Genomic DNA, 17,002 nt, shown 5'->3' on the forward strand with positions numbered 1-17,002 from the left:
CTTTTTTATGCCTTACTATATTATGACTTTTTCATGACTTTTTATGCCTTAATATACTATGAATTTTTTATACGTTTTATGCCATACTATACTATGACGTTTTTTGACATTTTTATGCCATATTATACTATGACGTTTTTTAGCATTTTTATGCCTTAAAACACTATGTCATTTGATGCCTTACCATACTATGACGTTTTTATAACCTATTATGGCTTAATATACAAATTTTTTTTTTTTTTTACGTTTTATGCCATACTATACTATGACGTTTTTTTTTAGCATTTTTATGCCTTATTATACTATATCATTTGATGCCTTACTATACTATGACGTTTTTATAACCTTTTATGGCTTAATATACTAATATGTATTTTTTTTACGTTTTAGGCCATACTATACTATGACTTTTTTTGACATTTTTATGCCATATTATACTATGACGTTTTTTAGCATTTTTATGCCTTAAAACATTATGTCATTTGATGCCTTACCATACTAAGACGTTTTTATAACCCTTTATGGTTTTTTCGCATTTTTATGCCTTAAAACACTATGTCATTTGATGCCTTACCATACTAAGACGTTTTTATAACCCTTTATGGCTAAATATACTATTATGTTTTTTTGACATTTTTTGCCATAGTATACTATGACGTTTTTTGACATTTTTATGCCATACTATACTATGACGTTTTTTAGCATTTTTATGCCTTACTGTACTATATCATTCGATGCCTTACCATAATATGACGTTTATATAACCTATTATGGCTTAATATAATAATTTTTTTTTTTTTACGTTTTATGCCATAATATACTATGACGTTTTTTGACATTTTTATGCCATATTATACTATGTCATTTGATGCCTTACCATACTATGACTTTTTTATAACCTTTTATGGCTTAATGTACTATGATGTTTTTTTTGACGTTTTATGCCATACTATACTATGACATTTTTTGACATTTTTGTGCCATACTATACTATGACGTTTTTTAGCATTTTTATGCCTTATCATACTATATCATTTGATACTTTACTACACTATGACGTTTTTATGCCTCGCTATAGTATAACTTTTTTATGCCTTACTATACTATGACGTTTTTCATGTCCTCGCTATAGTATTACTTTTTTATGCATTACTATACTATGACGTTATTTCATGTTTTTATGCCTTACTATACCATGACGTTTTTATTCCTCGCTATAGTATTACTTTTTTATGCATTACTATACTATGACGTTATTTCATGTTTTTATGCCTTACTATACCATGACGTTTTTATTCCTCGCTATAGTATTACTTTTTTATGCATTACTATACTATGACGTTATTTCATGGTTTTATGCCTTACTATACCATGATATTTTTTGACATTTTTAGTGCCTTAATATATGACTTACTATACTATGACGTTTTTATGCCTCACTATAGTATTACTTCTTTATGCCTTACTATACTATGACGTTATTTGATGTTTTTTTGCCTTACTATACTATGATGTTTTTTTTACATTTTCAGTGCCTTACTATATGATTTACTAAAATATGACGTTTTTATGCCTCGCTATAGTATTACTTTTTTATGCCTTACTATACTATGACGTTTTTATGCCTCGCTATAGTATTACTTTTTTGTGCCTTACTATACTATGACGTTTTCATGCCTCGCTATAGTGTTACTTTTTTTATGCCTTACTACACTATGACGTTTTTATGCCTCGCTATAGTATTACTTTTTTATGCCTTACTATGCTATGACATTATTTCACGTTTTTATGCCTTACTATACCATGACGTTTTTATTCCTCGCTATAGTATTACTTTTTATGCCTTACTATACTATGATGTTATTTCATGGTTTTATGCCTTACTATACCATGATATTTTTTGACATTTTTAGTGCCTTAATATATGACTTACTAAAATGACGTTTTTATGCCTCACTATAGTATTACTTTTTTATGCCTTACTACACTATGACGTTTTCATGCCTCGTTATAGTATTACTTTTTTATGTCTTACTATACTATAACGTTTTTATTAATTAGGGTTTGAGCTTCTTCACCATCATTCAGACATTTAATCAGCCGTGGCTTGCAAACACACAAAGTGGCTCATAATGACTTCTGAAGGTTTTTAGTTTTGCCGCATTTTGTTGCAATTGCATTCTTTCTGTGAAGTAGTAGAAGAAAAGTACTGATCAGCTGCTCAGTTCTGTTGTTCTCAGTCATGTCGGAGCATATCGGGCATTTATGCATTTTTCTCACTTCACAAAGTTGTTTTACAGGGATGATATCTGCAGAGCTGCAGGGAATAAGTGAGGCTGTTGAGTAAAACTACACTAACAAATGAATCAATACAGAGAGGAGCTTTGAGTTATAAGTAGGAAACAACTGTATTTATTATGATATCAATACATTTTTCTATATACACACAGTAATAAAAATGCAGTCTTAGTAGCACAATGAGTTGTTTACAAGTATGACTTCTTTCTCTCTGTAGGCATACTGTCTTTCCCCTTGATTGCTTGAGCAAATTTGGACTTTCTTTGTGAAAAAAAAAAGATTACTTATGTCGTTATGCTAACAAATTAATTTACATATGAATAAATTAAATAAAAAACATTGCTTTGTAATCCATTACCAGTGAACAATCTTTTTGAACTCAAAAGACCTGTCAAAAGTAGCTGATGTGCAAAGTCTCTACAATACAGAGTGTGCACGTGAAATGTTAAGAATTAATATAATGCTGGGTGTTCTTTGAATGGCAATACTGAAGAGCAAAAAAGAAAAAAAGAAAACAATGGTTTCACAGTAAATAAAAAGACATGAAACAGCAAATGCAAATTCAAGTAAAACAGGATTATGTTAAATTAAAACAAATTACAATCCCCTAGCCTCTGTGACATGGGGGCTATTACATAATTCCACTATTAACTGTAACAAGAGATCCAACAAAAATATTTTCCAGGCTAGAAAGATAGCTTTAAGTCCATAAAACAAGTGGTCAAAATCATATACATAAACAGGAAATCTGCTCCCAAAACATGTCAGTGTATATTCATGTGAAAATGTACAAGTACAGTAAATGATGCATGACAAGACTGTCCTTTGCATTTATTTATTCTATTTCTTTAAGGACAAATAATATACAGCCCTTAACTATGATAATATCTCTGAGTCACACAGACAAAACAATTATTAATGTTCTTACAATACCCAAATTTGGCAACAGCAGGCAGGACTATAGAATGCTGCCCAAATGTGCAAACCATGCCAAATCAAAGCAGTTGATTAGATTCCATGATTGTACCAGTTCATCTCTCAAAGCTTACGCTTGACTTATATGTAACAGCATTTGATTTGGGATAGAGCTCCCTCATTCTGGATTCCTGTATTGCTCCACTGATGATCTTACCTGTACAAAAAGCAGTCAGCAAAAGTAAGGTAAGGAAGGATATATCTTCTACTAGCTGTGTGATATACGTCAATGCCCATGCATTGTTTGTTGACTGATGACTTGATCTTTATGAAGCTCATGTAAAGCTGATAAAACATTTGCTGTCTGCCTGTCCTCTTCAGCTTTTTATGTGCCACAGTCTGGGGTTGAACCCGATTGCTCCCTTCGTACCCAAATCTCACCCTTCTCCGTTTGCTTTTGATCGTCCACGGCGCTCTGCTTCTCCCTGTTGACCAGCTTTTCATCATGTGTCTCACTGGCTATTGGGGACTTAAGGCTCTTGCATTCTTCTGTTTCCTCACCCTCCAAGGACAAAGCCATGACAGGGGCCTCTAGGTCAGCCTCAGCAGATGGCGCTCTGGGTGTCTGACAGAACTCGTCATCGTCGTCACTCAGGATGTCTGTCTCCTTCACCTCTTCCTGGTCCTCGTATTCCTCTAGGTCGAACTGTTCTTCCACCCAGCGGTCTGTGTCACCTGCCAATTCAGACTGCTGTTGTTGATCTGGTTTGTCTTCCAGCTGCAGCCGATTCGAGTCGGATTCTTGTGGTGAAGTGAGGTCTTGTTCAGGTTCGCCGTCAAAAACGATGTCGGTGTCGATCGTGAAGCGGTTGCGCACAAGCTTTCGCCGGCCTAGAGTCCTGGTTGGGGCGGATGCTGCAAAAAACACAAGATCAAAAACTTAATACAAATGACTAATACTTTCAGGGCATTACTTTGGATTTTGGTAATATACAGTGCTGTGAAAAAGTATTTACCCCTTTCAGAATTCTTTAGTTTTTGCTTTTTTGTCACACTTAAATGTTTCAGATCATCAAACTAATTCTAATATCAGACAAAGATAACCTGAGTAAATACGAAAAGCAGTTTTTAAATGATGATTTCATTTATTAAGGGAAAAAAACTATCCAAACCAACCTGGCCCTATGTGAAAAAGTTATTGCCCCCCTTGTTAAATCATGAATTGCCAGACCTGTAGAATCAAGAAATCACTTAAATAGAACCTGTCTGACAACATCCTGCCTCAGTTAAGGTCAGTGTTCATGATTCAACAACAAGAAAGAGACTGGGCAAAAATGGCATCCATGGGAGAGTTCCAAGGCGAAAACCACTGCTGACCAAAAAGAACACAAAGGCCCGTCTCACATTTGCCATAAAGCATCTTGATGATCCCCAAGACTTTTGGGAAAAATATTCTGTGGACTGACGAGACAAAAGTGGAACTTTCTGGAAGGTGTGCGTCCTGTTACATCTGGCATAAAACTAACACAGCATTTCACAAAAAGAACATCATACCGACAGTCAAACATGGTGGTGGTAGTGTGATGGTCTGGGGCTGCTTTGCTGCTTCAGGACCTGGACGACTTGCCGTAATTGATGGAACCATGAATTCTGCTCTCTACCAGAAAATCCATCAGTTCGTGACCTTAAGCTTAAGCGCACTTGGGTTATGCAGCAGGACAATGATTCGAAGCACACCAGCAAGTCCACCTCTGAATGGCTTAAAAAAACCAAAATGAAAGTTTTGGAGTGGCCTAGTCAAAGTCCAGACTTAAATCCGATTTGAGATGCTGTGGCATGACCTTAAACAGGCCGTTCATGCTCGAAAACCCTCCAATGTGGCTGAATTAAAACAATTCTGCAAAGAAGAGTGGGACAAAATTCCTCCACAGCGATGTGAAAGACTCGCCAGTTAACACAAACGCTTGATTGCAGTTGTTGCTGCCAAGGGTGGCACAACCAGTTATTAGGTTTAGGCGGCAATTACTTTTTCACATAGGGCCAGGTTGGTTTGGATAGCTTTTTTTCCCCTTAATAAATGAAATCATCATTTCAAAACTGCATTTTGTATTTTCTCAGGTTATCTTTGTCTGATATTAAAATTAGTTTGATGATCTGAAACATGTAAGTGTGACAAAAAAGCAAAAACAAACGAAATCTGTAAGGGGGCAAATACTTTTTCACAGCACTGTATATATATATATATATATATATATATTTTTTTTTTTTTTTTTTTTTTTTTAGCACTAGAGGAATAAAAACCTTATTCACTAATTAACCAACAATGAGCAATACTGATGTAAAGCACATTTTAATAGATTCCAACAAAGGTTGTCCTGCCTTGTCAGGGTTGAGTATTACAATATCCTACTACATACAAAATACAAAAAACTGTTTTGAAAAATCTGATCTGCCAAAACCAAGCAACTCAAACAGTCTATTATATTACCTTTTCTATAAAAAAAACCCAACAATATTACAATATTGTCTGGGTGCAGGTATGTCTCCACATATTAATTAAAAGTATGAATGTGGCTGAAACCAGAAAAGGAAAGCTCTGATTTTATGCTTTTTTTTCAGTTCACACTACACCAAAGCATCCTATCTGTGTCAGGAACAAACTCAAAATTGGGACACTTTGAGCTGTAGGGTGAATACAGCCACAGACTGGCATTTACCTGCTCTATTTATGGCGGGACGGGCTCCCTTCAGGGCACAGAGACGCTTTCCTCCAAAGGGCACATATTGCTGGTTGAGGGGTAAACTCTCCGTTTTCAGGAGCTGTCGGCGGTGCTTTTCCCTCAAGATGGAATGGACTGTCTTCAGAAAGTCTTTTCTACTTTCTGGAGAGCTGCAGGAGATGGAAGGGGCACATTATCAGTTTGTCACTCTGTAGATAGCAGCACACAGGGCTTTCAGATGCACAAAAGGACACCGGACTTTCAGAGGCACAAAAGCTTCAATCTGCAGTGGAATTCAACTTCCATTAGTAGAGATCCTCACCTACAGCACAGCTGAAATGCCCTCTCTGGCCTTCCCTCCGACTCTGACTTTGTGTGGACAATTTCACACACAGCAGAGCCCTCGCCATCTGAAGAGGAAATCAACAGTTCACATGTGATTTAATGCACAGCGCACTCTGGAAAGATTTTGTAAACTGAATTCCTGGATTTGGGAAAAGACAACATATTTCAATACCGTATTTTATTTACTGAGTCTCTTACCTGTATTGGACAAGGATCTGACTTGAAGGGCATCAGTAGGGATCATGTGACGAAATCGGAAAGGGTCTTTTTCATCTGAAGATACAGAGACTCGATGGGAGCCACCCTACAATAATAATAAAAAAAAATCCAGTTTATTTCCCCTATAGAACTATGCCTGTGAAATGAGATGCACCTAGATATAATCAGCTTTAAGGCGTCTTTTACAGGTGACCCAATGGGCTGATTCTGAAAATAGCACATGTGCAAAGTAAATTTACAATAATGTAATAAAATAGGTTACATTTTAAATGGACTTGGGTGCTGCTGATGGCTTGTGTGAAAATCTTACCATTTTCTTTTTTTGCTTGGACCCATCCTTGCATACAAAGACCACTGCGGTCTTGAACACTAAAAAGCAATGGGGAAAAAAACTTCAGTTTCAGTTATCACTGAAAGTGTTACAAAAGTTGTCAAATTTAAATGTATAATTGAGTAAACAGTAGTGATTATTTTATGTAGGAGGACAATATACATGAATACTTAAAGTCATGCTCGTTACATAATCATGGCAGAAAATAGTGACAAACCAAATGTAGCCATCTGGGGCTCTTTCTTCCATTTTCCTAAGGAGGCAGGAGGGTTGATCCAGGTCACGCTGGTGTGGAGTAGCAGGTCACCCATGGACAGATCAGCAACCTGGCAAAAATCAACAAAATACCCGCAGTCACTCCACATGTATGCTTCAGTTGACAGAACTGAGCCATGCCACTTTTGTCCAACCTACCTCTTTCTTTTCCCCGGTCTGCTCAGTGATAAGCTGATCGAACACGGCTCCAAACTCCTCGTGGATCTTCTGCATCTCATTGATGTGGCTGGCGACTTTGTTCATGGCTTTCATGGCAACTGCAGACAATGTGGTTAAAGTTGAATTGTTGTGACTGCATGTATTCACCCAGGTTCTCACCTGTCAAAATGATTTAGTCTTCTCAAAACAGCCATGTGGCTGGGTCTTACCATCCAGGTGGTAGTGCTCCTCACTGTCTGGGTCTGTGAGCGAGTAAAGCTCCTTCAGCAGGAGGGGATACTTCAGCACCCTCTGGATGGGTTTGATTAGGTATGACTCAAGGGTGGAAGAGTGCTGCTGCTTGGGGTTGCGCTCATCCAGGAAGGCCTTGAAATCGGGGTCTGTTTTGGCTGAATGACCAATAAAGAACATTTAATGCAACTCATCCACACATCTAATTTTTTTTCATAATTGATGCGTTTGCATGCACAGATTATTCTACTAGTTGTTTACTCTAGAAGTTTTGTTTATGGTCTGTAATTTCTAATAATAAAGCTTGTACTCTTCTTATTTGAAACTGGCTTAATTTGTTTGGCCTGATATTACCCAGGTTACTGTGCTGTAAACATGTTGATCTTGTGCAAACTCAGAGGCAGTTAGTGTTTATATTTTACTTTGTGATGCATTAGAAATGAATTATATGTTTCATGCTTTTTATAGACTAATCATTTCAGCTAAGAGCAGCCAATCACAAGTGGGCAGGAATAATCTGTTTACTGCTTCAAAAGCAGCTTTACCCAAGTAACACCTCAGCAAACTCATAATGGCCAATAACTAGTTGAGTCATTGAATGTAAATGCAGCAAACAAAGAAATCCACTTGAGTGTTAATGCGAGTGGGTGTACTAGGCTGAGAACAAGCTGTTCAACACTGCTCATTATATATATATATCATTCAATGTTGCAGAGCTTTTTTCGCCCTGGGAGCCACCAGCTTGAAAGTATGCAGAGGTCAAATGGACAACTGTCTGGCTGACAACTCCGCATAGCAGATTTATGGAGCCTCACAGGATATGGCAGATGGTTGATGGATAAATACATGCTCTCCTTTGAGCCAACGAAGAATGTCAACCCAAGAGCACATTTACTCACCCTTTACGAGGACCTTGGGGACTTTGGTGTGGCTGGCGCAGAAAGCACTGTAGATTTTAAAACGGTCTGCATAGTACAGGAAAGAGCCTCCCAGGGAGAAGAGGATTTTCTGTGAAGAGATTACCCAACCAATAGTTAAAAAAAAGGTTTATGGGTGTTTTTGAAGTGCTTGTTGCTGGTCATATCTTTTGGTGTATGTTTCACAAACAAGGAGAGAATACCTTAAACTGATCCACTCTCTCCAGCTTCTCCAGATCTGGAACCAGTCTGGTCCCATCCTCCAGGGTCTTGAGAAACTCAACTTGGAACTCCACCATTTCCGGCAAGTTCCCAAACAGTACATCCAGCTGGAGGAGAAGAGCATTTGAGCAAAGTCAAAATAACTACAGTGTTAAGTAAAATGTCTCTCCTCGTGTGGTGCATCCAATACTAGCCCCTTGCTATAGTTAGAGCATGGAAATGCTCAAAATTTATAACATCCAAATGAATCTCATTATTGTTGAATCTCAAGTGCATGTAAAACATGCACTTACAAACCTCCCTCTCTCTCTCTCTCATCATCCACCCCTGTTATCCTCGTACACGGTTACTCTTCATTTGATTATGTAACCCACTTTTCTTATAACATTTCAACAGTTGTGGCATTTAAAAGCCAACTACCCCTCAAAGGCTCATGGGGAAAATTAGACATACCTCATCCTGAGTGAGAAAGGTCTCTTTCTGCAGTGGGGTTAAATATCTCCCAATGAGGCAATTGAGATCCTGCAAGACAATGTGCAATATGTGTGAATCAAGGTTGCCCATGTCATTTTGTGGAATACACACATGAAAAACATGCAGCTTTACAGGCTTAAATATTTCTCACAACAAAACAGTGATTTAAGGTGCAGAGATAGTCTGAGAGTCCCTCAAAGATCAAAGACAGAGGAGCTGGTGGATGCCTCTCTGCATGCGCTTTAAAGGGAAGAGAGCTATATGGAAACCCAATTAAATAAATGACTGTGGCAACAGATACCTTAGCTGAACTGTAGAAAGCCCATGTGATTAATTAGCAGCTCTTTCAAAAAGTTGAAAAACAGACCATGTAACTTCTCTAAAGAAGGATGGTTGGTGGTCTAACAAAACAATGAACTGCAATTTACATGTCATTTTTTGTATTGTCAATTTAATAATAATTGTCTTTAAGAAGGTAAAATAAAATAGACAAATAATATAAACATCACATGAAAAAGGAATAATTCTGAAGTTTAAAATCAAACAAATATAAGTAACATGAGACACTTAATAAAACTCAAAAGAAGCCAAATCATTGACGCCCAAATTGGTTAAAAAAAGAATTTTTTTAAAAATTTAAAAAAAGGTCTGGTCTCAAAAAATAAATCACAACGTATGCCAAAAACAAACGCATCACCAACATTGGTCACAAGCTGGAACTTATCAGCAAGGATATGATAGGTATGTAGTTTACAGTAGTTGGCATTTACCCATAGTTACATAGTTACAGGAGTTAAAATCCTCCTTCTTTTAGTGTTTTGAGAATTTTGTCTGTCCCTACATTACCTTAGCAATTGAACTGCAAGTGCCACTACTGCAAATTGCACAGACACATAAAATGCGCCCAAATGTCTTGAGGTAATTGGAACAAATGGCCCAATTCCACAAAAAAATCCACCATCAATCATGCACATTTTGCGATTTCTATAATAAGTATATACATGCCCCCTGTAATGAGGTATAACATTTTAGATAGCCTTGACATTATCCCATTATATGGCCTCTATAACCCAGTTATTGCACGGAGCCACATTTCCTAATCGGGCAGAAAAAGATTAGGCAATATCCAGGCAAGGGCACAGCTGTGTCCCCTTAGGTCTCCTGGGACACCGAGATAAATATGGATTGGACATGTGGAATAGGTAATGCGTAGGGCTAACACAACCCGAGGCAGACAGATACATAGATCGATGGACAGAAGGAACACAGGCACCCTCACAAAGACCATCTGCCTCTTTAAGTAAGATGAGTGATACTGACTTTGACATAGGTGCGTTCGGTCTCCACGAGCTCACAGATGACTTTGCGGAGCTTGTCGGCATCGGAGAGCTGCCGGGGAGTTGCGGGAGGTGGGAAGGGCGAGTCCGGGCTAGGCGAAGAGGACACACACTCCGAGGGATTCATGTCATGGAGACTGCGACAGAAAGCAGCGACCTGCTCTGTACTCTGCAGAAGAAAAAAAATGGAAAAGGGGAAGGAGAGTGTTGAGGAAAAATTTGATTAAATCACGCAACTCCAACTTGAAATCATCATATCCAAATATTAACTTGCAGCTGTCACTTTCCACTTGCTGATGTGCACAGGTTCATGACTGAGCAGAGAGTGAGCCTGGAAAGAGGCAGAGAGGCAGCTCTTAAAAAAAAAAAAAAAAAATCATTTGCACTAATTTGGTCTATTTTCAGTCTGTCATAACAATGACTCTCCGCCTCCCTCTCCTTCACTCTTTTCCCTGGTGTTTTCCTCCTACTGACAGATCAGTGGTGTAATGATTCATCTCTTTCACAGAATCAAAATATACACACAACCCTGTCTGTCCACATACAGTATGGGTTGCCGTGGAGACCAGCCCTGATGTGCATTAGACTATCATTTTGGACAAAAATAGACCCCACTCAGAACCAGCCTGCATGGCTGAAGTAATACAGTCTACTTTGTTAGCAAAAGATTACAGCCTCACCAGCCGTAACAACAAGAGTATTTTGGCTTTTTACATCAATACAAACACAACAGAGAACTCTATTCACACCCATCACACCCTCATTTTGTTTTATGAGAAAAGTATTTAATAGATTTTGTTACTTTACAGCAGATGATGCATAAAGATTAATTGAGAAAGTCACTGGGAATTAACTGTTATGGCCCCTATAAGAGGAACCACTAGCAGATAGGAGTGCATAATGGAGAGCTGAGAGGTCTCTAGTTGGTAATATAAGGGTTTTTATAGGCCAGACAGAAGCAATTTATCCTGTCACACCTACAAGCTCCTCTGGGAAGGAATAATAATATAGCCTCCACACAGCTGGAGAAGACAGAACATTATTCTTTCTTAGATAAAAAAAAATAATCTTAATTAAGATCAGATCTCCTGGTCCATCAACAGTCTACAGGGCTTCAAACCAACTTGGTGTTTTTCATATTCGATATTACTGTGCATAAAGAGAAGTGCAAATACAAAACTGAGTAGCTCATTTCACTGTGGCATACAGACAGACGCACACAGACAACCAAAATTTACCATAAAGTAGATGATAGGTAGAAACAACCACAGGTTAGATGTGCTTTTTCCATCATACTAAATATGATATGAAAAAAATGAAATGCGAAGGTATAGAACAAAGGAAGAACACTGCGCTATCAAATGACAGTCACGCATCTTCTCATGCAGATTTTGAAAATGACAATGGTTAGCAGCATTGTTACCCAATCAGACAGACACATTCATATGTGAGGCACGACAGCCCTTTGTCCCTTTGTGACAATGTTCCCAAAAATAATCAGGCAGCTCCCAGATCAGCAGATGAACTGGGAGCAATAATGTCTGTACATGACGATGTTGCAAATGCAATTTACACCAATACACTGGTGTTAATTTTGCAATGTCAAAGTGAAAGTGGCTTTGTGAAACCTGCTGCCAACTTTGATGTTGTTTTTGCCTATTAAATGGTGTTAAAATAAAACACAGGATGTGAATATAAGCAATCATCATGTCCAAAATCAAGTGGATGTAGAGAGTGGTTTTAACAAGTCAAAATGCCTGGCAAAGGTCAACGCCGGAAACATCCCTTTGTTCATAAACTTAGTGCTCATCGTGTGTGGGATCCAGTAGCATGAGAGAACCTGTCAAAGGAAGATCAACAGAGTTCTGCTTCATTAGCATCTACAAGAAGACATCAACAGTTTCACTCTGTGCCACATTTTACTGATGTGATGAGATACTAGATATCCAACCCAAAATGAAGTTCAATTGTAGTATGAAAGCAAAGAAGTTAAAAAGACACACTCAATAGCATCGCGCATCAAGTTTTCAAGCCATACAAAAAGAAGAATCATGCAAAGAAAAAGAGAAAAGTATGATTTTATAAAGCTTATTCCTGCCCATTTAATCAACTGAGCTCATCTAATTTTACAGAGCCCAGTAAGACAGTCACAGTCCAGTCATAGTCTTCACTAGGCTAATTAACACCATGGCAGCTTTGGTTGCATGGACAGTTATGACATGGCAGAGGGAAGAGAAAGAACAGAGAAGGGGGGCGGGGGATCAAAGCCTTCAATATCACATGAAAAGAACAATATGTAGATAAGAGGGGCTGAGAGGAGCATTTCCCATAGCAAATGAAATATAGATTAAAAACAGTTTCGAAGCATAAAAGCACTGATGATGGAGGAGGAAGAAGACTGCACGTCTGCTCTCTGAAACTATGATAAGCCTGAGATCATAGCTTGGGGTGCCCAGAGAGAAAACTCTGCAACAGTCGCTGCAACAACGGTCAGGCCAGTTTATCAAAAGACATCTGGGGTCAGATCTGCAGAGACTCAGCGCCTACATGCAGCGTTTTATTTTGGCATCCTGTGGAGCACTCCAGTGATTATGGGGCAACTCTGCGACACAAACGGTGACTCACAGCTTCCTGTTGTCTGTCTGGAGCAGCCAAGAGGAGGTGTGAAACAAACGCAGAGAAGGAAAAGGTGGTTTACCCTCAGTGGAGTAAAACAACAGCAGCAGCAGCTCAGCGTCTATCACAGCAGCAGCAGCAACAACAACAACTAACCAGGTACAGAAAAGTGACACAAGGAAGGAAATCTCACCAGATGAAGCATGTCATGGATGGAGTCTGAGGAGCGCTTGCTGTGCTTGCTCCACTTCAGCACGGACATAGCCGGGCGCAGGTGGACAGTCAGCGTTAGTTCAAGTGCCAGAGAGGAAGAGACTCCAGGCTTTGGAAAGAGTCAAGTCTACACTGCGCCTCTCCAACACATTTGTTTTTTTTTTTTTAAAAAAAGAAGGTGCTGTGGTGCTTGTGATGAAGGATGAGTGAAGCTGCTCTGCCTCCTCCTCTCCGCCCACCAGCACTTACAGCCTTCCAACTCCCCTTCTTTTCTCCCTCCGAGTCTGCTATAGTTCTGTCACTGATACTCTGCTGTTTCCTCTGTCTCCCTCCCTCCCTCTCTCTCTCTCTCTCTCTCTCTCTCTCTTCTTTACAGGCTGGATAAACTCAGACACACAGCATGAGTGTGAAGATCTGGCCAACTCCGGCAGCATTGTAAATGAGTCTTGAGAGCAAAGGAGCAGGGAAGGGAAGGAGTCTCCTCCTCAAGGTTGCGGTGGAGCAGGATTGGCTGGGTGAGCCACACCGCAGTAGAATATAAATGCAGAAATTGAGGAATAGGGAGAGACTGATGGGGAGAGGGGGAGCAGCAACTAAAAAACAGGAACAACTGGCGTGGGAGGTTTTGCAGGAAGAAAATGGAGAGCGGGAAATGATGAGGCATGCCAAAAATGCAGTTAATAATAAGTAAATCAAAGGAGGTGTGTGGTGCTGTGATAATTGCACAAGCTTGGAAAATATCCTTGTTCTGATCAGTAAAGGATAAAAATAAAAAAATACACCCGCAGACACATCCATTGTGCTACAGTTACCAATTTCCTACTTTTCCCAGAATTCAAACAGCTCCATGACAAAAGAGAACATATTTGTATGTTGAGAGACTGAAATTGGTAGTGTACAGCAAAGTGCAGTTATGACTGTTCAGATCACAAAATATCTTGCAACTGCACTGCAGGCTAAAGTCTATAGCCAGTGGAGAAATTGGTATCATTGCCTCTTCAATGTGAAGTTCTCACTGTGGTTGGTTCAAGTCCAGATGGTGAGTCTGGGAAGAAGCACTTGCTCTGAATGTTTGGCACGAATGCCTGACGACTAAACAATGTGACCAGCTAAATAAATCCCAGAGCAAAAAGGGGCCCAGACACAGAGGAATGAAGGCTATAATGCTAATTGGTTTTGCTTTTTCCCTACTACATCAATGACAGTAATATTACGATAGATTTTTTTTGCCTCTTAGTGCATAGTGCATTGCAACAAAAAGTTCTAGAGGTACACAGTCATCAGGGCGTACTCTTATCAAGGACAGCCAAAGAGCGGATCAGTTGGCAAACATTTGTACCATTTTGTTCGGTTAGAGAGCTGCTGGTGCAAATCCAGACATCATTACCACATTTCAGATACAGATACAAGTCTTACGTCATCACTGATCCAGATTCATCAAATACTTTCAGTGCTACACAAATACAAAGGAAGCCTGTAACTTAATGTTTTATCTTCAAACATATAGCCTCAAAGAGAAAGGAGTTGAAAGAGACAAAAGGCACAACTTAACAGAACACCACCTAAAACCACCACTATGCTGGAATACTATAGCTACATAGGTTTTATTTTGCTCCCATCCATAGTATAATTATCATTATTATTCTTAATCATTACACAGGTAATTAACCAGAGCTGGTACGATATTTGATTAATTGCTGTTTATCAAACGAGAGAAGTTAAATGGTGGAATTAAGGAGAGAGCTGGTAAAAAATAAATTAAAAAAGCAGTAATATGTCCAGTCCACAATCTGAATAGCAAGTGGGATGACTGAGGATCTCACACTGATCCTTGGATTTCTTCCAATGAGCCCTCCACTCCAGTTGGTACAGTGAAGAATGGAGTAATTAAGTGTTTTGATAAGAGATGAACTAATGTAGAAGAAGACAGACATCATCCTTTCATGAGCAGGAGCGGAGTTGTGCTTTCAATACCGCTGATTTAATCTAATTTTACTGACGCTCTTATTTTACACAGCATAAGGAGAATTAGTCATCTTGTTAGCCAAAGCACTTCAATAGCAAAATGTAGGCCTTTGAGATTGTGTCATTTTTGCTTGTCTTACCAGTCTTGCTCTGTGCTGCCTTTTGTAATTTGTGTCTCTATGTTCATTTAGAGTTAAAATGAATGCATCTCCATTCATCACCTGATCCTTATCACCAGACACAATCAAGCAATTAGAATGCAAGCTTAATCAAAGCACCCCTCACTTAGCAGTTACGTTCAAGTGAATGCATCATCTCGCCATGAGTCTCTAATGCATAGGATACACTTCATTCAGCAATGTAGGTGTGTATTAATATCTACGTTCGGTTTAAAACAGGTGTTTGCCGAGAAAGAAAAAGAAAAAAACCTAATATAGAGTTTGTCTCGAGAAGCATGGGGTTAACACCTGGATAGTATAAACACGGACACCGCTCTGCTTTCCCGAACAAGATAAAACGAGGCAGTAACAGATGGTGCTTCAAACTGTGGTGAAGCAAAATGTTCTTCACTGCTATTTTCATAATAACAGAGTTGAGGGGGATTGCTGTGGAGGACAAGAGCGGGGAACAAGCAGAGGAGCCAGCACATATGAAAGATGTGCTGTCAGATATTGTCTGTGGTGATATTAAATCAAGACTCCACAAATTAATAATGAAGCGGTGCCCTTACCTTTCTGCACTCATCAAACTCACTGAAGATCTCAGAGTCGTCGTCCAGGCTGTCTCCCGAGCTCTCCAGCAACAGTCCCACCCCGTCGTCCAGGATCTCCTCTGCAACAAACAAAAAACAGACGTGCATGAGAATCATTTTCCTTTGAAATGACATGAATATATTTTCACAAGCACCGTGTAAAATACATGAGAAATCTGCACCTTGTGGTTTTTATTATTTAAGATTTAAGACTTGTGCAAAACGTACTGACTTTATCAGTCTACTCCACAAAATGAGGCTGCAACCCACAGCTGAGAGCCGCCTGTCCTCTCTAATTAAGACCCTGTAGATTCACCGTGTTTGCATAAATGAAACAGGTGTCTCTAAGGACACTGGCAAGAAATAGTTTCTTCTCAGAGGCAAAGAAAAATAAATAAATCTGAGCTTGAGATCTGTCTAATTTTGCCTTTCTGGTTCATTTAGCATCTTTGGTATGAAGTGATTACAGGTGGGTAATCACTGTGCGTTGGCAAACATGACCAGACATGAAAAAACTGAGGGTGTTAATACAATGTGCACAATTTCTGGGAAATGGCGTTCTGAGGTTAAGCTCTTCAGTAAACTCTGCTGTGAATGTGCCAAGTTTGCAGCTTTAAATGGGTGAGGGAAACAAAAGATTAAGACAGATGTCTGCATTTGGATGTCGGGCTCACCTTGACTCTGGGAGAAGATGTCAGTGTAGAGATCTTCCTCTGCATCTGAGCGGCGCGGCGGCACGTAGCACAGCTGGCGGCGGTCCACAGAAGGCAGGGTGTTGACCGTCAAAGCAAGCGATGCTTGAGAGAATGCTGCCTTCATGTCAGAGAAGTTAAGACTGTGGGAGTCTTTTCCGTTCAGCTGGAGTATTTCATCTCCTGCATTTAGACCTGCAGAATGGGAACGCCATTAGCTTTGATTCAATTTGCTGCCTGTCACGCCCTATATAAACATTTCCCATTTCCCCTAATACGAGATGGTAACAACAATCTAGCTCATTTTCAGCATTGATTAAC

The 17,002-nt window shown here is 39.2% G+C and overlaps 1 protein-coding gene across 2 annotated transcripts in view; it reads right to left on the minus strand.

Annotated features, from left to right (window-relative positions):
- Positions 1-2,383: 2,383 nt before the first annotated feature.
- Positions 2,384-17,002, minus strand: part of LOC111657801 (rho guanine nucleotide exchange factor TIAM1-like) — a 45,948-nt gene continuing 31,329 nt past the window's right edge. For both annotated transcript variants that reach the window (XM_023410115.2, XM_023410116.2), the window contains exons 14-27: positions 16,664-16,876; positions 15,969-16,069; positions 10,428-10,613; positions 9,087-9,155; positions 8,615-8,740; positions 8,394-8,502; positions 7,473-7,652; positions 7,243-7,361; positions 7,046-7,154; positions 6,808-6,866; positions 6,477-6,582; positions 6,256-6,343; positions 5,931-6,103; positions 2,384-4,128 (exon numbers count right to left, since the gene is read on the minus strand). In XM_023410115.2, the coding sequence (XP_023265883.1) occupies positions 3,599-4,128; positions 5,931-6,103; positions 6,256-6,343; positions 6,477-6,582; positions 6,808-6,866; positions 7,046-7,154; positions 7,243-7,361; positions 7,473-7,652; positions 8,394-8,502; positions 8,615-8,740; positions 9,087-9,155; positions 10,428-10,613; positions 15,969-16,069; positions 16,664-16,876 (2,168 nt within the window). In that variant the 3' untranslated portion in view covers positions 2,384-3,598. The remainder of the gene's footprint in view (positions 4,129-5,930; positions 6,104-6,255; positions 6,344-6,476; positions 6,583-6,807; positions 6,867-7,045; positions 7,155-7,242; positions 7,362-7,472; positions 7,653-8,393; positions 8,503-8,614; positions 8,741-9,086; positions 9,156-10,427; positions 10,614-15,968; positions 16,070-16,663; positions 16,877-17,002) is intronic.

This window comes from Seriola lalandi, unplaced genomic scaffold (genome assembly GCF_002814215.2).
Source record: "Seriola lalandi dorsalis isolate HSWRI2012SDOR001 ecotype SW California unplaced genomic scaffold, Sedor1 jcf7180002054413, whole genome shotgun sequence".
Taxonomy (NCBI): Eukaryota; Metazoa; Chordata; class Actinopteri; order Carangiformes; family Carangidae; genus Seriola; species Seriola lalandi.